At 44.3% G+C, this 27909-nt stretch overlaps 1 protein-coding gene across 10 annotated transcripts in view; it reads left to right on the forward strand.

Annotated features, from left to right (window-relative positions):
• ANKRD44 (ankyrin repeat domain 44) overlaps positions 1-27909 on the forward strand; it is a 368927-nt gene that overhangs the window by 170444 nt on the left and 170574 nt on the right. For all 10 annotated transcript variants that reach the window (XM_051849303.2, XM_070070443.1, XM_051849305.2 and 7 more), the window contains exons 3-4: positions 4666-4744; positions 21575-21645. In XM_051849303.2, the coding sequence (XP_051705263.1) occupies positions 4666-4744; positions 21575-21645 (150 nt within the window). The remainder of the gene's footprint in view (positions 1-4665; positions 4745-21574; positions 21646-27909) is intronic.

Consider the following 27909-nt stretch of genomic DNA (forward strand, 5'->3'; position numbering starts at 1 on the left):
GCAGGAGCTCAGAACAAGGCATAAGGTTGCCTTCTGCCTATGTATTTGGCTGTTTTTCAAGCCCACATGTTGCTCCAAGAGTCTCTCTTCGGGAGCACTAAGAAGGTCTTTCCTCGGTACCAGTTCTGTCCCTCACCTCTCATCCCTAACAAGTGTTAATCCGAAAACCTTGGTGACTCAGCTTCTCTCTGCAGCATAAGCGCGTGTGTTGCTGTCTTTGGTCCTCAATTTACTCTCCATTCCTGGTCCCTTGCTGTGTAATTTCTTGTGCGTGCTTATATAGGGATGTTTAAGTCATGTTTGTTTCTCTAGAATTTCTTAGCAATTAAAGTGAAAAGGTGTTTAGATTATTAAGGCAACTTCTAAGATGTTTTGCTTTCATTTTTATGAAGACACTTTCAGGCTGGGAGCCAGTACACCTAATTCTCTGACATGAATTTGCTCTGTTGGGAAAGTTATACCATCTATACAGTGCAGATAACCCTTATCTTTTAAATACGGATAATAAGACTGACGAAAGGGCATAGTTGTAAAAAGTGTATCTTCCCTGATAGAGGTATTTCAAATTGAGTAGTAGAAGAGAGGAGAAGGTACTTTGAAAAACAAAAACAAATACCCCCAATAATTGCCAGATAGGCTCATTCCTTCTTATAGACACCTTATGGGGTGTCATTGATCTAGAGCTCATTGTTATTAGTGTTATTACTAGTGTTCTCTTTTCTCCAGAGCTTTCTGCTCCATGAGTTCAGCTTGTGGCAAATAGAGTAGCCTTATACTTAGGCAGAGGATGGACTGTGACCTCTGATTTCACCTTATTGAGCTTGATGACTGTTGTGGCTTTGTCCCTCACTCCTCCACTCGGGGTCCATGTATATCACTGAGGTTTCCTGCTGGAGGGCCAGTGTTAGCAGTCCTTAGCCAGTCGTGGGAGTGAACTGTTGCTTTGGTCTTAATAGTACATGTGATAGGGCCGGCACCGCGGCTCACTAGGCTAATCCTCCGCCTAGCGGCGCCGGCACACCGTGTTCTAGTCCCAGTCGGGGCGCCAGATTCTGTCCTGGTTGCCCCTCTTCCAGGCCAGCCCTCTGCTGTGGCCAGGGAGTACAGTGGAGGATGGCCCAGGTGCTTGGGCCCTGCACCCCATGGGAGACCAGGAAAAGCACCTGGCTCCTGGCTCCTGCCATCGGATCAGCGTGGTGCGCCGGCCGCAGCACGCCGGCCGCGGCGGCCATTGGAGGGTGAAGCAACGGCAAAGGAAGACCTTTCTCTCTGTCTCTCTCTCTCACTGTCCACTCTGCCTGTCAAAAAAAAAAAAAAAATAGTACATGTGATAGTTTCTGTCGTTCTGCTGCTTCAGAGAACTGAAGGAGTGCTGCTGGATTGTAGGTTTTCTCTGCAGGTCCCTATCTGTGCCCTTGAAAGAGACTATTTTTTTTTTTTTAATATTTTATTGATTTGAAAGAGTTAGAGAGGGGAAGAGATAGAGAGGTCTTTCCATCTGCTGGTTCACTCCCCCAAATGTCTGCAATGGCCAGGCCAAAGCCAGGACCCAGGAAATTCATTTGGGTCTCCAGTGTGGATAGAGGCCCAAGGACTTTGGCCATATTCTGGTGCTTTCCCAGGTGCACTAGCAGGGAGCTAGATCGGAAATTGAACAGCCGGGACTCGAACTGGTGCCCCTATGGGATGCCAGCATTGCTGGTGGTGGCTGGTGGTGGCTGGTGGTGGCTTATGCCAGCCCAGAGGAGACTGTCGGTGGGTATAATTGTCCTAGAAGGTACAGGAAACATTTCAGTGTGTATTAAGAGGGACACTGGGATTCATAATCAATAATTTTTATAATATGATCTTACAGAACATGTTTTTATATCGTAGGAACTTTGGCTTAAGCATGCTGTATCATAAAAGGGGCCACAGAATCAGCAAAGTCAGTCACATAATAACAGCCCAGCCAGATCTGGAAGGCAGAGAAAGATGTTGGAGGCTTTTATTTGAGGTCAAGTTCTCAAACAGAGCATTGACTTTGCCTAAGGTCAAATGAAATCATAATTTGGGTTGAAAAAAATCATTGTTTAAGTCACTTAAGCAAGGTTTAATTTGTTAAACCAAACCCTGAATCTGATCCAGTTCACAGAAGAACATATAATTATATAACCTTTATTCCAAAACTCCAGACATTTTAAAGTAGATAGATATAGTGAGGAGTCAAAGGGAATATGAGGCTAATGTAGAAAATGTTTGTAAGGCTAACCATATAAGAAATAAAAAGTATTTCTGAAAGTCTGGCCCTATTTATGGTTCATTGCACAAGCTAATTCACCTGATTCTCCAGTAAGTAAACATGTTTTCAAATAAGTCTTTGTCTTCAAAGATGGAGTGATGCAGCTGTAATGGGGTTGACCCCGGTCATATCTCTTACTGATTTTTCCATTATTTTTTGTATACACTTATCCATAATAATTGCCTACAACATACACAGACAGCATAAATTTCCAACTAATTCAAGCTCTTCTTTTTATTCAGTTAATGTTAACCTATTTCTTCTTAAATTCGATTTACCAGGCTCTCTAACAAATAGACTGGTTTGAAGATCAGATCTTGTCATATTCCCTGCTTGCCATCTGTTTTAGATAATAGAGTCATAAAAGACTAAAAGCAAGAATCTGAAACAAAGGGCCTAAACTGTCAGAAAATAGAGTAATATCCGTGGGCTAATCAAGGGTGGTTAGGGTGATTGTATAATCAAGTGATAACAGGAATGATGATTAAAATCAACACTGAATCAAAACATTTCAGGACTAAAATGCTTGCTAGTTTTAAGACATAACATACAGGTTTTGGTTACCATTGTTACAGAGTGGTCAATGGGTTTGTCAAGAGACCACACGTGGGAACTAGTTCAATTCGTATGCCGAGTGCCTGGTGTGTTGCTGCTGTGAGGATGAAGGGGAATAAGACCTGTCCTGTCCCTCAAGAGTTTGTAGTCTTGGAGGACAGCACACTCCTATCTATGCTGCTGATAATAATGGCTACCTGTGGGTCACCTGCTGTGCACTTGCCTCCTGTCTGACTCAGGCTTTATTTACTGACGCTATCTTGATTCCACAGATCAGTCCTTTAAGGCAGATATTGTTATCTCCAATTTAAAGATGGAAAAGCAGTATTTCTCTCTTGTCTGATATTATGCTGCTGCATATTAACAAAGCATGGTAAATGCCCTGCCAAGGACATAGACTGGTAAAGGTGTGATCCTGGATTTTTCTGTGTACTAGGACATCTTGAGGAAATTCTTTTTTTTATATATATATAAACTAAATTATTTATTTGAAAGGCAGAGTTAGAGAGAGAGAGAGAGAGAGAGAGAGGAGATTTTCTACTCACTGGTTCTCTCCCAGATGGCCACAATGGCCAGGGCTGTGGCAGGTGTGTGGCACTCCATCTGGGTCTCTCACATGGGTGGGCACTTCACAGACATATTAGCAGGGGTATTCATATGGGATGTAGGCACTGCAGGTGGCAACTTAACCCATTGTGCCACAACATTGGTCCTATCAAGGGAATTCTTAGTCTGTTTTTTTTTTCTTTTTTATTTATTTATTTATTTTTTTGACAGGCAGAGTGGACAGTGAGAGAGACAGAGAGAAAGGTCTTCCTTTGCCGTTGGTTCACCCTCCAATGGCCGCCGCAGCTGGTGCGCTGCGGCCGGTGCATCACGCTGATCCAAAGCCAGGAACCAGGTACTTATCCTGGTCTCCCATGGGGTGCAGGACCCAAGCACTTGGGCCATCCTCCACTGCACTCCCGGGCCACAGCAGAGAGCTGGCCTGGAAGAGGGGCAACCGGGACATAATCCGGCGCCCCAACCGGGACTAGAACCCGGTGTGCCAGTGCCACAAGGCGGAGGATTAGCCTAGTGAGCTGCGGCGCCGGCCCTTAGTCTGTTTTTTGAGTCACAATTTTCTCCTCTTTAAACAGAGATAGTAATAACTGCCTCATCTCTCAGATCAAATGTCAACACCCTCAGAAATTCCATACCCAACCCCTCTTATTCCCAAACCCCCAGTCACTCAATCCCATTAGTCTGCTTCAATTATGTCACTGAAATGATTTCCTGTGACATTTATTTGCTTGACCGTTGTCAGCCTTGCCACTTGAGCGTCAGTTTCCTGAGGGTAGGGACCGAGTCTGTTGTGATCACGCCCTGTGCCCAGAATTTGGGTCCAGGAAGGGTAAAGATTCAGTAATCATTTTGGCAACAGTTAATGGGACAGAAAGAAGAAATGACTGTGCTTACATCTAATGTCCTCATGAACAGTTCCACTGGGTACATTTAGAAAGACAGTAAATCATGGAAAGCTTTGGACTGTGTTGTCTAGAAAGGTTTGGGTTGTTTATTTTTTTTTTTTAACTATAATTAAGGTTTGAAAATCATCATTCAGTGTGTGATGATCCATCCTTGACCTGCCCAGGTAGTCAGGCACTGACACAGAGAATAGAACTTCACCCATGGGGCCGAGAGCTGTGTGGTCAGAACTCACGTGAGCAAGTGTTTGGCTTTCATGCCCTTCCACAGGCACTGACCTCAGGGTGAATGCCACTTACTGTGTATGCAGAAGGTGCCTCCAGCCACCATTGACCTGTTGTGTGTCTTTGGCATTGTTTCAGGATTCTGAGAAACGAACCCCTCTTCATGTGGCCGCGTTTCTGGGAGATGCAGAGATCATTGAACTCCTGATTCTGTCAGGTAGGTAACTGCTGCACTCAGAGGTCAACTGCAGATGAAACTGTGCTGGTAAACCAGTCGGGTAGATTGACTACTATGTGAACTCAGACAGAATCCCCTTATTATGCTCATGGGGGTTTACTTGATGAGTGGTTTTATCTGTACATGAAAGACAATGCAAGAAATTGTTGTGGACAAATGCTATCTCTGGTAACTCTTGTACTTTGAAAGTCTGGTTCCTGACTGTCTAATCAGGCCTGACATTGTAGATGAATGCAGTACATTTGGATACCTTTTGCACAATACACACTGTATATGTCATATATATATATATGTCATATATATACACACACACACACAGTAAGTTTGTCTGGGTATATTTAGATGTAGTCTATATAGTTTGTGTTTATGCATAGGCTATTGGGGGCATGTACTATATGTCTGTTATGTGTATATATAGTCACTAAGTATGTCTGTTTGCATATGTTGATATTGTGCTGGAAAACAATACTACGTTTAGCTTATGGATACATGACTGTGACTGTAATAAAAGTGTAAAAACACGAAGGGTAAGGCATCATGCCAGTTTTGGATAGTGGTTACCTCCAGGTAGGCAGATTCAGTGAGAGGAGTCTTCGATGAAGGTATAAAAGGGACTACACCAGCTCTGTGAAATATTTTATTTTTTAAAAAATTGGAAGTAATTATGAGAAGCATGTTAAAACTGGTGTTTGTATGTGTATGTATTGTTTTTGACATATTATTTCCTTTATATTTGTATGTATTTTAAATATGTGATCAGATTTTAAAATGCCAAAGCTTTGCTTTTTGGAAACCTGTATGCTCTGAATATTTCTCCACACATGTTTCCAGAACTCACCTGTGCTCCCTTGAGTGCTTGCTGGACAAATTGCCAAATGAGCATGTGCATGTGGGTAGCTGTAGAAAGACCAGCTGTATCTGTACAGTCTGAGCACAGGCATGTGTCTTGTTGTAGATTGTACACAGACAGGTGGCCTTTCTTATTCCTCCTTTTTGTTTGAAGAAAAGAAAAATCTGGAGGAAATGCCTCTGCTTCTGGACTGTAATAGGCAGAAGGCCCATTATAAGGTCTTGCCTTTGTTTGCTGTATAATTCCAAAGTAAGCTATGCAAAGGTAGGAGCTGATGCTATACTCAAACAAATGGGAGAGCCTTGTGGAAAAGGAGTAGGAATTGTGCTGTGATCATGAGGAAGGGGCGCAGGGCCCTGGTTTGTGTTGTGCTTGTGTTCTTGGGGTGGGTTTTTCCTAGGAAACAAGCGTTCTGTGCCTCGAACATGGGTGCCCCATGCTCCTGACAGTCAGGTGGAGTTTAGGTTAGATTTTGTGGGCATTCCTTGTATTTTTGAGAATGGGCCTTTCTTCTGGCAAATCTAAAGATGTTCCAGGGCTGTGTTCCAAAAAACATGTACTGTTTGATGTTGGCAGACAATGGCTGAGAGCCAGTGTGCACCTGGCTGGTTGCCCTAGCAGTTGAAATTTGGCCTGTCGAAAATTGTAGGCCACAGCAGTAGAGGTATAAAATAAAGAATTTTGTGGTACAACACCTAATGATCCCACTCAGCTCTACCCACCACCCAAATGTTCGAATGAAGTCTTTCTCATCTGAAAATCCCAAATACTCCAAAGTCTGATACATGTTGTGTGTAAATGTGAGGAAAATTCCATATCTGGCTTCATGGGACAGGTTGCAATCAAATGGAGGCAAACTAAAAATATTATACAAAATCACATTCAGACTATAAGGTATGTTTGTGTATATATATATATATAAGGTATATATGAAACACAAATTAGTTTTGTGTTCACACTTGGGTCTCATTCCCAAAATTAAGTATATGTAAATATTCCAAAAATCTGAAAAAAAATCCAAAATCTAAATCTAAAACACTTTTGGTCCCAGGCATTTTTTTTTTTTTTTTTTTTTTTTTTTGACAGGCAGAGTGGACAGTGAGAGAGAGAGACAGAGAGAAAGGTCTTCCTTTTGGGGTTGGTTCACCCTCCAATGGCCGCTGCGACCGGCGCACCGCGCTGATCCAATGGCAGGAGCCAGGTGCTTTTCCTGGTCTCCCATGGGGTGCAGGGCCCAAGGACTTGGGGCCATCCTCCACTGTGCTCCCTGGCCACAACAGAGAGCTGGCCTGGAAGAGGGGCGCCCCAACCAGGACTAGAATCCAGTGTGTCGACGCCACAAGGCAGAGGATTAGCCTACTGAGCTGCGGCGCCGGCCGGTCCCAGGCATTTTGAATAAAGGAGATTCAACCTGTATAGAGACTTCTCAGAGGCATGTTTGGCGCATGAATGGGAAATTCACACCCTGCCGTTGGCTCCAATTTTATATTCTTGCTGTTTGTACATCTGAAGGGGAAAGTATAAATTCTGCAGTGTGAAGTTGAGCTGTCTTTTTCTTTGGTCATCTGGGGCTGGTGATTCTTTGGAAAACCTGGTTTTAGTTCACCTTCACGTGGGCATATCTCCCCCAGCCTCTCTTCAACTGTGGCTGATTCGGCAGAGCTGCAGGAGCTGTCACAGATATCTGATCTGTACACCTGTTGGGTGTTAGAATTACAGAGTTGGTAATCTCATTACTGTAATTCTGGTTCAACTTGCTTTGAATTTTTCCTCTCCTCTTCCCATTAAATTAGGAAGACTTAACACTTCAAGGAGAGCCTCGAGAAATTCCTGTAGCAATTTTAACTGGAAGCTGAAGGAAACTCTTGGAATTTGCATAGCTTTTACTTTCCCTGAAAAGTCCTTTAATCAGTGATACATTATATTCCTAAAGACGTATCATTGGGAGAGTGTGATGACTTCATCTCTGAGCGTGCATCTGCAGCTGGCCCTTTAAGGAGTCTAACCAAATTGTTTTCCAATTTAATAATGAATGAAGTGTTAACGATACCCATGTTGCACAAATAATGTGGCCATGTCAGAACAGCCCGTTATAGCTGTATTCTCTATTGTTTTATTAACTTACAGAGCATGGTGTAACCCAAGCCTGCTGAATTCCTTCTGACTTTATCTTCTGTCAGCCAGGCAGATGGACCTCTGAATGCCTCTGAACAGAGAGAGCAGGGACAAGGTCTTGGGGAGGAATTCAAACCTTACACATTTCACCTTCTTATAAATACCAGTCCCAATCCTAGCTTTATTTTTCCCCTGACTCTGGCTTCTGTTTGGGAACTGGCCAAGTCAGAATTAAGGCAGAGAGAAGGTCAGTGGGGTTGATGAAGACCTGCCTATGGGCTACGGCTGAGATACAGGAAGCAGAGTGCACAGAAGGATGAACAGAGTAGAAATATCCTCTAGAGGGGCCGGCATTTGTGGTGGCACCCGCCACCTGCAACGATGGCATCCCATATGGGCGCTAGTTCAAGTCCCGGTTGTTCCACTTCTGATCCGGCTCTCTGCTATGGCCTGGGAAAGCAGTAGAAGATGGCCTAGGTCCTTGGGCCCCAGCACTCATGTGGGAGACCTGGATGGAGTTCCAGACTCCTAGCTTCAGCTTGGCCTAGCACCAGCCGTTGAAGCCATTTGAGGAGTGAACCAGCAGATGGTTCACTTCCCCTCTCCCTCTCCCTCTCATTTCGTAACTCTGTCTTTCAAATATATAAATAAATCTTCAAAGAAATTATTCTCGAAAGAACAGTGAGGATGAGCAAGGGTATAGAGTCCTGGGTTGTAGGAAGAAAAGTGAAAGCACACACCCTTTAGTATGGGTGAGTTTGTGAGGTATAACAAATAAGTTAAAAAAAAAAAAAAAAAAGCGCTTTTAGACCTGGTATCGCCAAACAAGTGGTATAAGAAAGATTGTTTCCTGTGAATTTTTGAAATGTGTTACCACTCGAATAAGAGAGGGAGGAGATATATAGGACGGCACATACTCACTCAGACCTACCTCCAATGGTGGAACTGGAAATGTGCCAGGGGATTTCAACTCAATCTTACCAAGGAGGCAGGTACCAATGCCAGCACACTTGGTTAAGTGACAAATATAAATACACAGCTGATCAAAAAGATAGGATAAGTGTCGAAGAGATTACACAAATAAGACCAGTGTAAGCAAATAATGAAAGATAGAATCAAAAGGGTTGAGAATGATCCTGCGGGGGAAGCAGGTCACACAGCAGACTCATAGAATGGCAAATGCCCAAAACAGCACTCCTGCCTCAGAATCAACCCTTGGGACATTCGGATCTGACTAAAAGGTCCACGAGAGTCTCGCAGGCATGGAAAGCCATGACACGGTGGCAAAAAACAATCTAAATGAAGGATCCTGGTGAACAAGACCCCAGCAGAAGGATCAGGCCATCAAGGAGAGAGGCGCCTTTCTCTGAAGGGAGGAAGGAACCTCCACTGTGATATGGCCTTGACTAAACAAATACAGAGTTGGTGAACTCAAGGGGCTTCCATAGCCTAGACAGCTCATAGCAAGAGTCTCGGGTGATTGCTGACGTCATAAATAAGAGTGCCAATTGTTAAATCAACAACGGGAGTCACTGGGTTCATGCTCCCCACGCAGGATCTCTGTCCTTAATATGTTTATCTATGAAACTCAAGAACAACACTACTAGTCGAACAATACCCTATACCTGGTTCGGTTGTGCGAGTGCAATCTGTTGAAATCCCTGCTTAGCATATACTAAATTGATATTCGGTATATGAAGGTAATTGAAAATGAAACGTGATGAAGGGCGGGATGGGAGAGGAAGTGGGTGAAGAGAGGGCCACGGGAGGGAGGGAGGTCGGGGGGAAGCCACAACAATACAAAAGATGCATTTTATATTCTACTTAAAACTATTGGTTGAACTCTGTAATTAATACACAATTACTCTTAGGTGTTTAATCAATGCTATAACTAGTACTCAAATAGTATTTTACACTTTGTGTTTCTGTGTGGGAGCAAAATGTGGAAATCTTTACTTAACATACGCTAAATTGATCTTCTGTATATAAAGATAATTGAAAATTAATCGTGATGTGAAGGGGAAGGGGAGAGGGCGTGGGAGAGGGGAGCGTTGTGGATGGGAGGGAAGACATGGGTGGGGGGGAGGAGGCTATTGTGGTCCATAAGCTGTACTTTGGAAATTTATGCTCATTAAATTAAAAAAAAAAAAAAAAAAAGAAATGTGTTACCACTCACAATGCAAATTACTACCAGAGCTGGTGGCATATCATTCTTTTGGTTTTCTTATGTGCAACATACTCATTTTTTTGAGATGGATTTGATATTTTTGTCTGGTAAAAGGGGTTTGACTGGGGCTGGTTCTGTGGTATAGTGGGCTAAACCTCTGTCTTTGATGCTGACATCCTATATGGGCACTGGTTTGTATCCTGGCTGATCCTCTTCTGAGCCAGCTCTCTGCTATGGTCTGGGAAAGCAGTAGAAGATGACCCAGGTCCTTGGGCCCCTGCACCCATGTGGGAGACTCAGAAGAAACTCCTGGCTCCTGGCTCCTGGCTTCGGATCAGCTCAGCTCCGGTCATTTGGGGAGTGAACCAGTGGATGGAAGACCTTTCTCTCTGTCTTTTCCTCTTTCTGTCTGTAACTCTGTATCTCAAATAAATGAATAAATCTTTAAAAATAAAAAAAGAGGTTGGATTAAACAAGACAATACTGATTGGGGGCCATGAATATGGTGCATTTATAAAGTAATGAGCCATTTTTTCGGTGGGTAGGCAAATTGGCTCTAAAGACAACACTAAGGGGAATTTTAAAATGTTTGGAGCACTTGTGACAAAACATGGAATTATCATATACTTTTCCAAAGTAATTGGGAGGACAGGGTTCTTGTGGTATAATAAAATTTGGTCTGGTTGCTCAAAAAAAAAAAAAAAAAAAAAAACCACCAGCAAGCTGATCTCATATTATAGTCATTTTATATGATTTTTTAAAAATCTTATTTCAATAAAATCCAGACTTTAGATAAACCAGCTTTAAGAATTAGTGGTTCTCTGGTCTATAAGATTGTCCAGCCTGTCAGCCCACCTTTATCACACTACCACTTTGTTTTGCGTATTCCCACTTCTTCCCAGAGGACAAGGCTAAGAGAGCAGAGATATTGCCATTGGAAACGATGCTCAGTGTTCTCTTTACTCTTGATCTCTGTGAAAATAAAATTAAGAGGTAGCAGAGACAAGAGGACGGACATGCTTAATGTGTAGTTAGGGTCTCTGCTTGATGATTGTGAGCCGGGCCTTTGTTTCTAACAGTTTCGCCTCGTACTTGTTTTCATGCTTTCAGCTTTAAAATGTCTTGGGTAAAAAGCCTTTGCCTTTAAATCATTAGACATGCAGGCGGTGTCCTTTGGTGCACAACGATGCCTGACAGGCAGGTAAATAACGTGAAGCTCCCTCTAGAAAAGCCAGTCATAAATATTCAGTTCAGAGCCCAAACCAGCTGACTGCCTCCCCCTGACAGGGAAACAAGGATCTGGGAGGTGGTTAGACGAAGAGGAAGCCAGCAGCAGGCAAGGACGCTGACGAAATCCTCAAGTCTCCGTTCAGATACCTCTGCCTTTGTCCTAGTCATTTCTGTTGCAGGGAGAGGGGAGGGATCCTGGCAGCTGCTTCTCCAACCAGAGGAGCCATGGAGGGCTTGCAGGGAGGAAAGAAGCCCTTCCTGGGTGTCTCCTTGTATGATTTCATTGTTGTTTTTAGCCCTTGTCTATATTCCTGTGGAACACTGGTCTTTCTACTTTTTCCTTGTTGAGCATTATGCTTAGTGATGCACTAAACTTGTGATTATAAAGCAAATTAAAATTATGTTATTGCAAAATTTAAAGTAAAAAAGGAAGGAAGGGGATTGAGGGAGAGAGGGAGGGAAGTGTGGCTATCTGCTTGTAACAGTATCTATTAAATACATGAAGTCTGTTCTCTTCATATGCATAAAAATGTAAAAAGAAAAATAAACTATCATATGCAAATTGCAAAAAAATACATAAAAACCTCAAGTGAAACTGGAAAAAAAGACAAAGACTATACAACAGGTAATTCTCTGAAAATGAACTATAAATCACCAGTAGAAAAACATATATTAAAAGATATAAAAGATATATTAAAAGATAGTCAATGTTCAACTTTATTATTAAACAAGAGCACACAAGGATGAGATGCTGCTTTTCCTAACCATATTTGCAGTATTTATTTGCAATATTTGTTTTAAAACGGCTTAAATTGACATATATTTGATAAATAATAAACTGCATTTGTTTAATACATGTAATCTGATGAGCTTGGACCATGCATACACCCATGAAACTATTGCTGCAAGCCAATAGACATATCTAGGGTAGCCTTGTGGCAAAGTGGGTTAAGCTGCTGCTTAGGATGCCTGCGTCCTGTATCAGAGGCTTGGGTTTGCCTACTGGCTCTGCTTCCAACCCAGCTTTCTGCTGTTGCATCCTGGGAGGCAGCAAATGACAGTTCCGGTGTTTGGGACACTGCTGCCTGTATGGGAGACCTGGGTAGAGTTCTGGGCTCCTGGCTTCAGCCTGGCCCAGCCCTGGCCATAACAGGCATTTGAGGAGTGAACCAGTAGATGGAAGATTTCTCCCTCTCCTTCCCCTCTCTTCCTTTTGAGTAAATGAAAATAAGCATTTTTTTTTTTTTAGATTTTTTTTTTTTTATTTGACAGGTAGAGTTACAGACAGTGAGAGGGAGAGACAGAGAGAAAGGTCTTCCTTCTGTTGGTTCACTCCCCAAATGGCTGCAACGGCCGGAGCTGCGCCGATCCGGAACCAGGAGCCACGAGTTTCCTCCTGGTGGAAGGTGCCGGTGCAGGGGCCCAAGCACTTAGGCCACCCTCCACTGTTATCCCAGGCCACAACAGAGACCTGGACTGGAAGAGGAGCACCCAGGACTAGAACCGGCACCCATATGGGATGCTAGCACAACAAGTGGAGGATTAACCTAGTGCGCCATGGCACCGGCCATGAAAATAAGCATTTGTAAAAGACATTAATAGAGGCTGGTGCTGCGGCTCAATAGGCTAATCCTTCACTTTGCGGCCCCGGCACACCGGGTTCTAGTCCCAGTCCTGGGACTCCTCTTCCAGGCCAGCTCTCTGCTGTGGCCCGGGAGTGCAGTGGAGGATGGCCCAAGTGCTTGGGCCCTGCACCTGCATGGGAGACCAGGAGAAGCACCTGGTTCCCAGCTTCGGATCAGCACAGTGCGCCAGCAGCAGCACGCCAGCTGCAGCGGCCATTGGAGGGTGAACCAATGATAAAGGAAGACCTTTCTCTGTGTGTGTCTCTCTCTCACTGTCCACTCTGCCTGTCAAAAAAAAAAAAAAAAAAAAGACATTAATAGAAATAGTGGACATATGCATTACTGCCATAAGTGTCATTGTGCCCCTTTGTGTGTGTGTTTATAATATGAATAGAGTATCAGAACTACCACATTAACAAGTTTTTAAGTATATCACACGATATTATTGACTTAGAGTTACTGGATTTTAACCTGCTATGCCATGGAGCTGGTCAGATTTACCATTTTTTTTTTTAGATTTATTTATTTTTTACTTGAGAGAGTTACACAGAGAGAGGAGAGTCAGACAGAGACAGAGAGAGAGAGAGAGAGAGAGAAAAGAGAGGGGTCTTCCATCCAATGGTTCACACCCCAATTGGCTGCAATGGCCAGAAGTGCGCCGACCCGAAGCCAGGAGCCAGGAGCCTCTTCCGGGTCTCCCACACGGATGCAGAGGCCCATCTTCTACTGTTTTCCCATGCCGTAGCATAGAGCTGGATCAGAAGTGGAGCCACTGAGTCTCGAACCGGCACCCATATGGGATGCCAACTCTTCAAGCCAGGGCATTAACCTGCTGTGCCACAGTGCCAGCCCCCAGATTTACCAATTTTAAATGGCCAGTTATACCCAGTGTTGAAGGTGTGGGGAAACTGAGCAATCTTATTTACTGTGGTATACTTTGGAGGGTTGAGAGTGCATATTAAAACCAAATCTGTGTACCACCTTTGATGCATAGAAGTCCATTTTAAATGATCTGTCCTAGACAGATACTTGCATAAGAAATACATTTGCAGAAGTAGTCATTTTATGAATGTTCACTGTTTGAAGACTGTTTGCATAGTTACATGTTGGAAACAATTAACATACTCATCAATAGAGGTGTTGTAGGAGGTGCCCAGTGCTTGTCTCCAATGGGAAGAAGAATCTGGAGTTGAGACGTGGGTAAAGATGAGCAGAGGAATGAGAGTTATGGTTAGCTAAGTGAAGTGCACACTGGAGAGGGAGTGCAGGCATGCTTCAGGGTGAGCCGTGCCCAACCAAGTTTGGGATCGTTCCTGTACATGATATAGGACACAGGGGTGGTGTCTTGGGTGAGGTTTAATTGAATATTCTTAGAGGTTCGTGTTTGGGGTGGGACTTGCGTACTGCCCATTTTCTTGCCCCTTTTTCAAAGTCTTGGCAGTTTCATGGTGCCAGGTACATGATGGGACTAGGAGTATCAGCCATGGTAATTTTATTATAATATTACAAGGACACAGCATGTTGGTTGGTTGTGGCAGGCATTGGTTCTGGGCAGCTGTTTTGCAGAGACTGTGGTTTTTCACAGCATAAGGTGAGGAGGGTTAGGGTAGAGCCGGAAGGTTGCAGGGAGGGACTGGGGATCTTAGCTCCTTTTGCTAGCTACCTCCTTGTGTGAGTCAGAGGGAATGTCTAAAAAATGTGGCATATTTTTGTAGGAATACAGGAAAGAACTCTTTCTGTATCAACATAGATAGTTATAAGAAGTATAATGCTGAGTAGAACAAGAGAATTCAGAATATTGGTACAATTCAATAAAATTTATGTGAAAACATACTTACTGATGTATTTTTAAAAGTTTATAATGTTTTAAATAACAAAAACATTTTACTGACCACCCAGCTTAATTCCATGGACACACATATTTACAGATGATTGTTTTTCTTGGCACATATACTTTGCATATGAAGACATAAAAGCCACTGGAAGCTTACATTCCCAACTCATGAGCAGTGGTTAAGTTCAGGGAGTAGGGAGGGTTCAGCATTGAGGGCAATGCTCAAGAGGACTTTGGCTCCATTGGTAATGATCTGTTTTTGAAAGGATGCATATATTCCTTGGCTTGTATATTACCTATATGATCAAAACATAATAGGGTTGGCACTATGCATTGCCATGGGCATATTTTCATTCCTGTAACACATCAGTTCAGTTGAAGTAGATCTCTCTCCCAACCAGAAAATGTCTTCCAAATAATGACTATTAGTTTAGGTCTGCCCTGTGCTTAGTTAGAACTGTGCCAGCAGCAGATGCTCCTATGTTTCTGTCCTTGACTGCTTTGATCATAGTTAGCAAACAGTTGTATGCAGAATGTCTACCGTGTGCCAGACAGATTGCAGGGCTTTTGTGAAATCCTTCTAGACTCTGCAATGTTTCCACAAAAAATGGGCTCATTCTGTATGTAACGTTCTAATATTTATTTTTTTTCATATAATAGTTTGTGAACATTTCTCCAGATATAAAATGCTTATAGCTTATAATAGAGCATTATGGCTACCTTGAATGGCTATAAAGTAGATTATTTAACCAACTCTTTAATGCCAAAATTTTTCTTATACTTTACTTTTATTACCAGTATTTCATAAAACATCCTTGAAAATTAGTCTTCATAGTTATATAACATAGTTATATAACATTCTAAGCACATACTGAAAACATGGAAATGGGTTGTATGTCCAGTGGGGGAGGGGAGAAGCAAGAGAATGAGATGGATTTGCAGAGACAAAAGCAGATGGCTACAAGTTTGGGAGTGTGCTACACACATCACATACACTGTACCCTATTTGGTCTCTTGGTCATCTGGCTGGTGCGGGAGCTCTTTGGAGAGAGATGCTTAGATTCAAAATGCTGTGGTATTTAAATGGCACTTAGAGAGATAGCAAAAGATTTCCTGTGAGTCTGGAGCTGTCTCACCTCTGGTAGGTGTGGCCCACAGTGCTCCTGCCTTTTTTGGGGGGTGCTCTTACCTTGCTGCAGGTCTACGTTGGTATCAGTGACAGTGATTGCAGAGAGCATGAGTGCACAGAGAGAAATAACAGTAAGACCAGCAATAACACAGCTTTAACTTGAAATTTTCCTTCCAAGTCACACTGTACAACCAAGATCAGCTGCAGACCCAATGACCATTCTTGCTTCTATTCTCTTTTTTCACTGGAGTGAGCTCAAGGAAACTCTGGAGGAGGCTATGTGACTGGGTCTCTTTGTATGGAAAGGATGGGAAGGAGTTTTCTATCAAAGGCCCCTAATGCAAAACAAAAGTTGTGTAAGAAAATTGAAAGTTAATTTTCCTCTTCTCTTATTAAGAAACACAGAACTTGAAATGCAATAGCTTTCTCAAAATATTTTGTTGAGGAATCTTTCAAATATACAGTAACGTATGAAGAACACTATAATGAATACCCATATACCTTCCACTGAGCTTCAAGAAATCGCAACATTTTGCCATCCTCTGTTCATAACTGAGATTTTATTGGTGTTGATAATAAGTACACAGACATTTCAATTTGTGTGTATTTCTTTCTCTCTTTTTAAAAGATTTATTTATTTGAGAGACAGAGTCACAGAGAGAGAGAGGGAGAGACAGAGAGAAAGGTCTTTCATCTGTTGGTTCACTCCCCAAATGGCCAAAGCTGGGCTATTCCAAAACAAGGAGCCAGGAGCTTCTTCCAGCTCTTTGACATGGGTGCAGGGGCCCAAGCCCTTGGGCCATCTTCCATTGCTTTCCCAGGCCATTAGCAGAGAGATGGATTGGAAGAGGAGCAGCTGGGACACAAACCGGCACCCATATGGGATGCTGGTGCTGCAGATGGAAGCTTAGCCCACTATACCACAGCTCTGGCCCCTTGTACATATGTCTTAACATACATACTGAAAATCTAAAAAACAATGGATTGTCACTTTTTTTTTAAAAGATATATTTTATTTATTTGAAAGACAGAGTTAGAGAGAGAGGTAGAGACAGAGAGAGAGGTCTTCCATCCCCTGGTTCACTCCCCAGATGGCCGCAATGGCCAGAGCTGCACTGACTTGAAGCCAGGAGCCAGGAGCCTCCTCCGGGTCTCCCGCATGGGTGCAGGGGCCCAAGGACTTGGGCCATCGTCTACTGCTTTCCAAGGCCATAGCAGAGAGCTGGATCAGAAGAGGAGCAGTGAGGACCAGAACCAGCGCCCATATGGGATGCCGGCGCTTCAGGCCAGGGCATTAACCCACTGCGCCATAGCACCGACCCCCAAGGATTGTCATATTTTTAAAAAGTCATTCCAGTGACTTTCCTACATCAAATTTGGAGGCAATTCTTCCTTAAGAGGATATCAATACCAGTGTCTTCAAATGTTTCTGTTACATGAATCCCACCAATTCAAATTATAATATCATAGACATGACATACTCAAATTTTCAGTCTTTCACAATACATTAACAAATTAGGAAAACTGGACTAAGATGTTACAAAGTGTACATGGTTCAGACAGAGAAACAAGAAGTGGTTTTCTGTTGGAAACAGTTCTCCTAAACAACATGGGAGAAGTAATTGAAAATATTCAAGACAGATTAAATGCACAATCATGACTCCAAATTGCTTGTTTTTTAAAGGAGATGAAACTGTGAAGACACAGTTTTAGCCATCTGAATGCCTTTACTTCACCCCCGACCTGAAGCAACCACTGTCCAGATTTTGTATCTCCATTTAGCCACGTTTTTCACTTTAGTTAACATATATGCATCAATAAACAAAATCGTTTTTGTAAAATTTAAAACTTTCTGTAACTAGTATTATGCGATCTGCATTTTGATTTGTTCATTCAGTGTTTTTTAAAAAAGATTTACTGTACTATTTATTTGAATGGCAGAGTGACAGAGAGGAGAGATAGACACACACTCACACACACACACAGGTATCTGAGGTATCTTCCATTTAGTGGTTCACTCCCCAAATGGCTGCAACTGCCAGGGCTGTGCCAGGTTAAAGCCAGAAGTCTAAAATTCCATCCAGATCTCCCACATGGTTAGCAAGGGCCCAAGAACCTGGGTCATCTTCTGCATCTTTCCCAGGTGCATTAGCAGGAAGTTGGATCAGAAGTGGGGCAGCTGGGACTTGAACCGGCTTCCATTCAGGATGCCAGCATTGGCAGCTGCTACTTTACCACCTATGACACAGTGCTGGTCCTGTTCATTTAGTGTTTTGATTTTTAATACATTCGTTTATATACAAAACCTGAGTCTGGGGGCTCACACTGTGGTGCAGTAGCTTAACCCTCTGCCTGTGGCAGTGGCATCCCATATGGGTGCCAGTTCTAATCCTGGCTGCTCCTCTTCTGATCTAGCTCTCTGCTATGGCCTGGGAAAGCAGCAGAAGATGGCCCAAGTCCTTGGGCCCCTGCACCCATGTGGGAGACCCGGAAAAAGCTCCTGGCTCCTGGCTCCAGATCAGCCCAGCTCTGTCTCTCTCTCTCTGTCTCTCTCTGACTATAACTCTACCTCTCAAATAAATAATAATAAAAAAAAAATCTTAAAAAAAACACCTGAGTCTGTCCGTTTCCATGACAGCATAGCTTTCCACTGTACAAATCTAGTAATGTATTTATACGTTTTTCTCTTGCTCAACATTTAGAATTCCAACTTCCTGTTGTTAAAAATATGCTGCAGTGCATGTGAGTTCCTCTGAGGTATATGTTTGGGCAGATTTGCCACACATTTACATCATCCGTTTTACTAGATAATGCAGCACTGCTTCCCAAGGGGGCTGTGCCAATTCACACGCCCACCAGCTGTATGTTAAATCTTCCTGTTGCTTGCTACCCTTGGTAACACTTGGCATTGTCACACTTTGTCATTTTCACCACTTTGGTGTGTGAAATGTTATGTTAATGTTGCATGCATTTTCTTCGCCCTGATGAATTTTGAAAACTATCTTTGCATATGTGTCTTGTCATTTGGGTTTCTTCTTGCGTTAGGTTTTTGAGTTTACAAAAAATTCAAAACAGAAAATTTCATCTGCCAACGACTTTGAATAACAGATTTGAATCCAGCCCTCTAGGATTGCGTGAAATCTGAATGATGTTTGTGCCAAAAGTGCCAAAGAAATGCCTGAAAGTAATGAACAAACTTGGATTTTTCTTACTGGATGGATTTGTGGCCTAAACACAGTGTGGTCAACTATATGTATTTATCACCCAAAAAAAAAAAATGCCTAAAAGGTGGCTGATTTAAAAAGGTGGAATAGCTGCCAGTAGATGGGAAGAGGAGGTGCTAGGACATAGCTGAATAAATGCTGTTTACTTCTAAACCAGAAAGGTAGACTTTGAAATAATCTCCTGGACTTGGCTGGAATGAAGATTTAGGAGAGGAAATCTCACATTTGTTTCTAGTAGTGGAAATTTTGTTTGAAAACTCTCTAGTTTTTCTGTTTTTAATCACACCCAGGGTTTCTTCTCCCTAGCATTCTCTAGCACTTGATTTGTCTTGTTTCAAAAGACACTTGTCTGCAACTAGGAGATGATGGTTCTTTGTGTTCTTGGTCTCCTGTCTCCTTCGTAGGACAAGGGTCAAGCCTTTTACCTCTTTTGAAAATCTGAGTTGTAGATCTAGAGGTGACTTGCAAGTAAGAACCACTAGCGTTTCTTGGGCCTTTGCAATATTTTTTAAAATTTTTTTTATTTTTTGACAGGCAGAGTGGACAGTGAGAGAGAGAGAGACAGAGAGAAAGGTCTTCCTTTGCCCTTGGTTCACCCTCCAATGGCTGCCGCGGCCAGTGCGCTGCAGCTGGCGCACCGCGCTGATCTGGTGGCAGGAGCCAGGTACTTCTCCTGGTCTCCCATGGGGTGCAGGGCCCAAGCACTTGGGCCATCCTCCACTGCACTCCCTGGCCACAGCAGAGAGCTGGCCTGGAAGAGGGGCAACCGGGACAGAATCCGGCGCCCCGACCGGGACTAGAACCTGGTGTGCCGGCGCTGCAAGGCGGAGGATTAGCCTAGTGAGCCACGGCAGCGCCTTTGCAATTTACAAGGTGCCTTCCTGTTCACGTGATTGCCCCGATCCCAGTGAAGTGGGCGGAGGATCATTGGTGCTAGCCTCTCTTGACAGAGCAGCAGCTCTTGGGTGTTGAGCTGCTGAAATCAGAAGTCACATCTGACCACGAATGCCCCTGTCCTTCAAGACCGCACTTAGCCACAACTTCCTGTTGCTGAGGCCAGACATACTTACTGCCTCTGCCCACCCAAAGTGATTCTGTGTGTTCCTTATCATGGGAGCAGACTTGGACCCTTTTGGACAAGCGGGAGTTAGCAGAATTAGAATGCAACTCGCTTTAACCTTGGTAAGCGAAGCAACAATTCATCAGTGGCACTCAACCTTGACAGTATAATACAATAGCCGTGGTTCCTGGTGAGTTTTTAAGAAACATGACTCTGACCCCATCTCAAAGTAATGAAATTAGAATGAGGGCTCAAGAGGAGGCATAATAGTTCTCTTATTGGTGGTGGTGGGGGGGATCAGGTTCTTGTTTTCTGTGATTAATGCTGCTACTGGTATTTGTTCTTCCTCAGTTAAAGAATAGTGTCAGTTCTATGATTTGTTAGCCTCTCTTAGCCAGTGTCTCCATCTACACTAGCTTGCTTTTCAAAGGGCTTCTGGTTTTGAGCTGTCAGCCAGCCCTGGCCTTGCAGAGATGAATCGGCCCCTTTTCCCCTGGACTCACTTTGTCGGCCCTTGATCCTGAGCATCTCCTCGATGCTTCCTCTCCTCTGCCTGACTTCCTAGTTCCTCTGATTCCTCCCGCCAGTCTTTGTCCTCATGACCTTCCTTCTGACTTGTCCTCAGGCTAAAATGGGCTTCTCTTATTGCATCTGCTGAAACATCACACATATTCTCTCTTCTCTGCTTTGTCACCCTGTTGTAAAACATCCCGTGTCTGGCCAGAGGCTGATCAAAACCCTGAACCCCCAGAGGAAGCTTGCTCTGGAAGTTTTGACAGTTCAGACATAGCCCTGGTGGGCTTGCTCTCACGGAGGATTGTGAGGGTGTTGTGGAAGGTGGTGGTCTCTGCGTGCTGTAAATCCATTCACAGGACACTTCTGTTCCATGATGGTGAGTGGCTTCCATGGAGTTGAGTGTGAGGCACATCTCACAGTGAGAGCAGGTTCTGGCTTGTGCTTGAGCCCGTCTGTCGCCGGATAGTGTGAGAGAGATATGAGCAATCTCCAAAGCTTGCCAACAGCTTTATGGAAGCTGGCTTCTCGTCTCGTCTCGTCTCTTTTTTGACAGGCAGAGTTAGACAGTGAGAGAGAGAGAGAGAGAGAGAGACAGACAGAGAGAAAGGTCTTCCTTCCATTGGTTCACTCCCCTAATGGCCACCATGGCCGGCGCTGCGCCGATCCGAAGCCAGGAGCCAGGTGCCTCCTCCTGGTTTCCCATGTGGGTGCAGGGCCCAAGCACTTGGGCCATCCTCCGCTGCCTTCCCAGGCCACAGCAGAGAGCTGGACTGGAAGAGGAGCAACCGGGACAGAACCGGTGCCCCAACCGGGACTAGAACCCGGAGAACTGGCGTCACAGGCAGAGGATTAGCCTAGTGAGCTGCTGCACTGGCCGATAAAGCTAATTTCTGCTACTACCCACAGCCCAGGTCAAATCTTGCCAGAAAATATGACTGATGTAAAGAAAAAAAAGTTGGTTATATCAGGCAAATTGGAGCAAGCTACAGCATTTGACTAACAGCAGCAGAATATCTCTTGTTTCTATTCAGCCTTCTAACGTGTGCTATTTGGTTCCAGGAGCTCGTGTAAATGCCAAGGACAACATGTGGCTGACCCCTCTGCACCGGGCGGTTGCTTCCAGAAGTGAAGTGAGTGATGACCTAGTTCATCTAATACCTACTCCCCTTAGAATAAGACTTCTTTCCACTGAATTAGTAATCCTCATTGGTGAGCAAATGGCTTTTACCTGTGAAGCAAGAGGGTGACCAGAAATGAGCAACTGTTTATTTGAGCAGCTCTTGCGCACTGGACACTGTGCTGGTGAGGAGGCGTCTGGGATCGTCCAAGAAGGACAGCATAGCGTGGTCATTCACATCAGTGAGTTTTCAGTCTGGAGGAGGGAGGAACAGCAGGAAGACATTGATTCCATGTCACTATTGACCTGGAGAAGGGAGCAGTAGAGTAGAGATCTTCCAAGAAGAGATGTCAGTTGAGCTGGTCCTTAAAGAATGAGTAAGGACTTACCAGGCCAAGAAAAGGGAGGAGGGCGGAGGCAGGGGACAAATGTGTCAGAGAACACACATTCATGAATAGTGGACTCAGAGGTAATTGGAATGCAGGGTGTGGCAGAAGGTGAGCCTGGGCCAGGTGACAGAGGGCCTGGTATCCTTTGGGCAGTGGAGAAAGGAAACAGCAGAAGAGTGACACACTCAGATCAGTTTTTCAGTACCACGACTGTGGTGACAGCATGGAAGTGGGCTGGGGACAAGAATTGTAGGCAGGGGTGCTCATAAGAGGCCAAAAGAGACCCCAAATAAAGGCAAGGGGAGGAGTCAACAACTTGGGAGGGAAACCTCGCAGGATTTGGCACCTTGTGGGAGAGAGGTAGAAAGGAGTTCGTTGATACTATTGACTGGCAAGACACAGAGCAAGTGACCTGGTCACTCCTAGTTGAGCACCAGGTTTAGCAAATGTGCCTCTCGAGTATAAGCTCAGTGAGGGCAGGGTCTGCTTTTCTTTTGATGTGTCCCAAGCCCGATACATTGCAGAAACACAATGAGCCTGGTACTGAAGAAATAATTCATTTGGAATGCTGGAAATTGGAGTGTAGATGACTAATGGATGACCTGTCATTATAAATGCAGGCTGGAATCTCAGGGGCAAGGGGGATGATCATGGCCACTGTGGTAAATGGATCAGCTGGTTCTGGGGCGGCAGGGAACCTGGGAGCAGGTCACAGGAGATGCCTGCCACCCAGGACACAGGAGAGTCTAACCTCAGAGGCACCTGGCATTGGAAAATTGGCCTTCATAGTTGAGTTTGCCATGGGAAGCTGCCCTGCTGCTGGAGAAGCAATGCTCCCCAGGTACCTTAGGAGCAAGAGGTGCGGCTGAGAATGACTCACCGCAGTGGCAGGTGTTCATGGCTGTCATCCACGCCAGCTTTTCCTCTGCGGCACCTGTCTGGAAATTTCACAGTGTACTTGGTGACAGTTGAGTTCTCATAACATTTCTTGCTCTGCTGTGTGATTTGAGTAGTTCCCTCCCAACCTGCCCTCAGAAGGTTGGTTGCATTCTCTTTCTAAATAGCCCACATGAAATGAAAGAAGTAAATAGTCCTAATTCACTCTGGATCTGGGAATTTAGAATCTTCTTTTATTTTTTTCTTAAGAAACATGTCTATTTATTTGAAAGGCTTGGTGATGGGGCATGAGTGTAGGAGATCACTCAATAGCTAGGGTTGGGCTAGACCAAAGCCAGGAGCTGGGAGCTCCACCTTGGTCTCCCTTAGGGGTGATGATAACCAAGTGCTTGGGCCATTATCTGTGGCCTCCCAGGTACATTAGCAGGAAGTGGAGGTAGGACTGAATGCCAGGCACTCTGATAGGGGTGCAGGAGTCCCAAGCAGGGGCTTAATCGATGTGCCACAGTACTCACCCCTCGAATCTTCTTCAGGTCCCACATTTTATGTCTGTTTTATCTAGGAGAACAGGTGCAGTTGTGTGCTTGAGTTGGTAACAATGGTTTCACCAGACTAGTTCCTTTACAGAGGAGTATTTTCTGGTCCAAATTTTAGGATCACTTGCTCTTTGATAAATTTAAGTCTCTTAAAATATTATGTGGATTTGTCTCCTCTTTAACAAGGATAAGCTCTTTTTAGTTTTAAAAATGCTAAGCACCTCCTCTATGACAGGAACTGTACTCATTGATCAAGCTAAAAGGTGAGTAAGATCAGGGGTCCCTACTCTGAGAAAGCATTTATCTAGTGGGAACAGCATGTGGTCTAGTGAGAAAGACACAAAAGCAGGAGATTTCAGTCCCTTCCAAGGCACCTCAACCCCTGCTAGCTCTCTAACTGCAAACATTTCAAAAATCCATTCTCCATTAGCAAGCACTTCACTTTCTTTACATATCTTTACTGTGTTTGAGTCCAGTCAACCCAATGATGGGTTGGCCTTTAGGTCCGATAAGGTGTGTTGCATCTCCAGATAACTAGCTCCCTCTGCAGGTTTATTGGGGGAAAAAATCCCTTGCAGGTGTCTTGCCAGGCAGGAATAAACAGACCCCAAGTTGTAAATCATCAGGGTCACTTATGAAAGAGAATGTCTTCATATTAACATGCATCAGAGCAGTTGAAAAGTTTCTTGTGAAAATTGGAGTCTCTGTCATTGTCAGAGTTGACTGTGCAGTGAACATCGTGACTCCAAGCGCATTACTGTGCTGCGGAGGTTTGAATTCACTCTTCCTCCTTGTTATGAATGTGGTCTGTGTGCCTTTGCTTTATGCCCCTTCTAATATTGGGGAAAGTGGAGTAGGCTTAAGGGCAGAGGACAGAAAAGGATTGGATTGCTGCTTTGGAATTTGGCTGTTAATATTTGCCAACAGGGATATATGATTTCAGCATGAGATCTGGCACATCTGTTTACTGTTTAGATTGGTAAGCCCTGGGATTACACACTGTGTATTAAAACCGTTTCTTCATTGAGAATCTTATGCATTTCTATCTTTCCTGAAAGCTTCTTTGTTTATAGAACGTTGGTTATTGATCTCTCAAGTTGCAAAGTTCAGAGAAACAGAACCATCTTAAGAGGTATAGGGTAAGATGTTAAAGGAGTTAGACCTTACACAATTGTGTAAGCTGCACAATTTTTCTTTTTAAAGATTTATTTGTTTGAAAGGCAGAGTTACGGGGACACACACACACACACACACACAAACACACAGATCTTCTATCCACTGGTACACTCCCCAAATGGCCTCAACAGCCTGAGCTGGGCCATTCAGGAGCCAGGAGCTTCTTCTGGGTCTCCCACATGGGTGGCAGGGGTCCAAGCAGTTGGGCCATCTTCCACTGCTTTCCCAGGCGCATTAGCAGGGAGCTAGATTGGAAGTGCAGTAGCCGAGACTCGAATTGGCACTCACATGGAATGCCAGTCTCGCAGATGACAGCTTTACCTGTTATGCCACAATGCCGGTCCCTGAAGAAGGCATTGTAAGCTTATCAACTCAGATTCTGTGTGGTCCTGCAGTTTCTGGAGGCTAGCAGGGTCTGCAGGTGAAAAGAAAAGCTGGATGTGACACGGGGGAGACTGAGGACAAACAGGAACTCTTGTCTGTGTCTTGCTGCCTCCAAAATCATGGACATAGCAATTTGCAGAAGGAGCTGCACGCTTTACCTCCAAGCTGCACTGCATGAGGCCCAAGAGTTGGAGAAACCTCAGGAGATGAGGAAGGATCTCAGGAAACATGGAACTGAGTACTGCGCATGGTAATGCAGGACCACAGTGCCGATCAATGTTACAGTATGCAAGCTGCAGTGGTAGCTGACACACCACACCAGTCAGGCTGTGGTTTCATTTGTACTTTTCTTTTTTTTTAAATTTTTTTCAAATTTTTTATTTTTTTGACAGGCAGAGTGGATAGTGAGAGAGAGAGACAGAGAGAAAGGTCTTCCTTTTCTGTTGGTTCACCCCACAATGGCCGCTTCGGCCGGCGCACCATGCTGATCCGATGGCAGGAGCCAGGTGCTTCTCCTGGTCTCCCATGGGCTGTAGGGCCCAAGCACTTGGGCCATCCTCTACTGCACTCCCGGGCCACAGCAGAGAGCTGGACAGGAAGAGGAGCGACCGGGACAGAATCTGGCGCCCCGGCCTCATTTGTACTTTTCAACACTTGTGCAGATTTGTCTTGTAGCCAACTGTAAAAGGAACACCATGCCGGCACCGCGGCTCAATAGGCTAATCCTCTACCTAGCAGCGCCGGCACCGCGGGTTCTAGTCCCGGTCAGGGCGCTGGATTCTGTCCTGGCTGCCCCTCTTCCAATCCAGCTCTGCTGTGGCCCGGGAGTGCAGTGGAGGATGGCCGAAGTGCTTGGGCCCTACACCCCATGGGAGACCAGGAGAAGCACCTGGCTCCTGCCATCGGATCAGTGTGGTGCGCCGGCCACAGCGCACTGGCTGCAGCGGCCATTGGAGGGTGAACCAAGGGCAAAGGGAGACCTTTCTCTCTGTCTCTCTCTCTCACTGTCCATTCTGCCTGTCAAAAAAAAAAAAAAAAAAAAAAAAAAGGAACCCCATCCCATGGAAAGGGAATTCTGGGAGTATAGTTCAACTTAGTTAACTTGACTCAGTACATAGAAATTATTATTCTATTTTAATTAAGTTCTTCTAGACAGTAAACTTCTTGAAATGAATGCCATACCAATTGCTTGTGTTGTATTTCTCTTATGGTACTTGGTCAGTAAACAATTATTTTTTGAGTGGTTCATTAAAGATGGGGCTTCTGACTGAAGATAGCACAATTCTCTGCATTCTGCTGCTAACATGGAACAGGGATATCCCACATCCAAATGCTGGCAGTAATCAGCATTGAGGCTTGCACAGTAAACTGACCTGAGGCTTGTTTGTGGCAGTGTGAACACTAGAAGCCAGCTAAGCCAGTTGCAAATCAGGACTTGTTTCAAAGTTGCACACAACAATTGATCCATGTAAATCAGAATTTCTGAGCTTGCTTTCTGTCCAGGCAAGATTTATGTTGGGATTTCTGGGTCTGGAAAAGGAATGTCCATTTCCTGAACCTGTTGTAGCAACAGGAGCATCAGATCATAATGTTGATTAAACATTATGTCTATGCCTGACGGTCTGTCTGCTCCAGGTGGAGCAGTGGATGAAGACAGGGCTGCAACCCTGAACATCTTCCAGCCGAGGCTGGGTTCTAGAGGTATCTTGAAGACTTTGCTCTGTCACTGACCAGGTTCATACTGAGTGGTCCCTTCCAGGGCTGGTCCCACAACCTCCTCCTTCCACCCCTTCCCCACATCAGCACTTATGGGGTTCCCAGGTTGGAAACTGTTTGGAGCCAAACAGCATTGTTTCTTTGTTGGATCCCGAATGCCTTTAGTGGTCTCATTCTCCTTTTTCTGTTACTATTCTCAAGGCTGTAAAGAGATGAAGAAAGACTCCTACCAAAATATTAGGGACACATGTTGTGTACTGCTTAGTGTGTAACAAAGATAAGCCAGGCTTAGGGCTTCCAGAGAGTGTTCTGGAATGTTGTTGTGAACTATTTCATATTTCCCTTGTTGAGTTTATTCTTGTTGCTTCTTTGCTTTTTTTTTTTTTTTTCTTGTAAAAGGGAAAAAGGCATTAATGTATACAAACCAGAAAGTGTCACACATGTTTATTGAAGCCCACTGGGTGGAAGGCACGGTGGGGCCTTGAGAGTACACATTGTATAGCTTTTGAGAACCCCGTGTTTGCGGCAGATAACCAGACACGTGATCTACTGTGGCCGAAGTGTGATTGCAGCTGGCCTTGAATGCGTGCCCTTTCTGCTGTAATGAGCAGAGAGTAGCATCAAAGGAGAATCACTCAGAACTTCCAAGTTCCCTGTCTAGAAGCTATCTCTTTCCAGTCTTTGGGAAGTAAGATTGAGGATTGTGTGACATTGTGACCATATAAGTGTTGTTATTATGAAGGTTATTAAGCTCTTACTGTGTGCCAAGCCACATGCCAAAGACTTTCTGTGCATTTCATAACCCTGGAGCTACCCTTTGAGATTGAGAATATCAGGAATGTTAATTTAGGAAACAGAGTCTCAGAGAAGTTAAGTAAGGTGCCAAAGATGTCACAGCCAGTGGGTGGAGGAGAGTGGGACCACAGAACCTGCAGGCTCAACTGCTTGTGTTGTTGCTGCGAAACTGTTCCAACTAATAAAATGTGTCTGTTTGGCATCTATACAGGCAGAATCCCGTTGATATCACGATCTTTCCCAGAGCCAAGCAGCAAAAGCGTTTAATTTATAGCTTAAATTTTTAAAAATTATGTTCCCCCCTTTCCTCTAAAAATATCATTACTGTGGACTAAATGCCAGTAGACATAATTGAAAAACTTATATGAGGGGCCAGCGCTGTGG

Source organism: Oryctolagus cuniculus, chromosome 3, assembly GCF_964237555.1.
Source record: "Oryctolagus cuniculus chromosome 3, mOryCun1.1, whole genome shotgun sequence".
Taxonomy (NCBI): Eukaryota; Metazoa; Chordata; class Mammalia; order Lagomorpha; family Leporidae; genus Oryctolagus; species Oryctolagus cuniculus.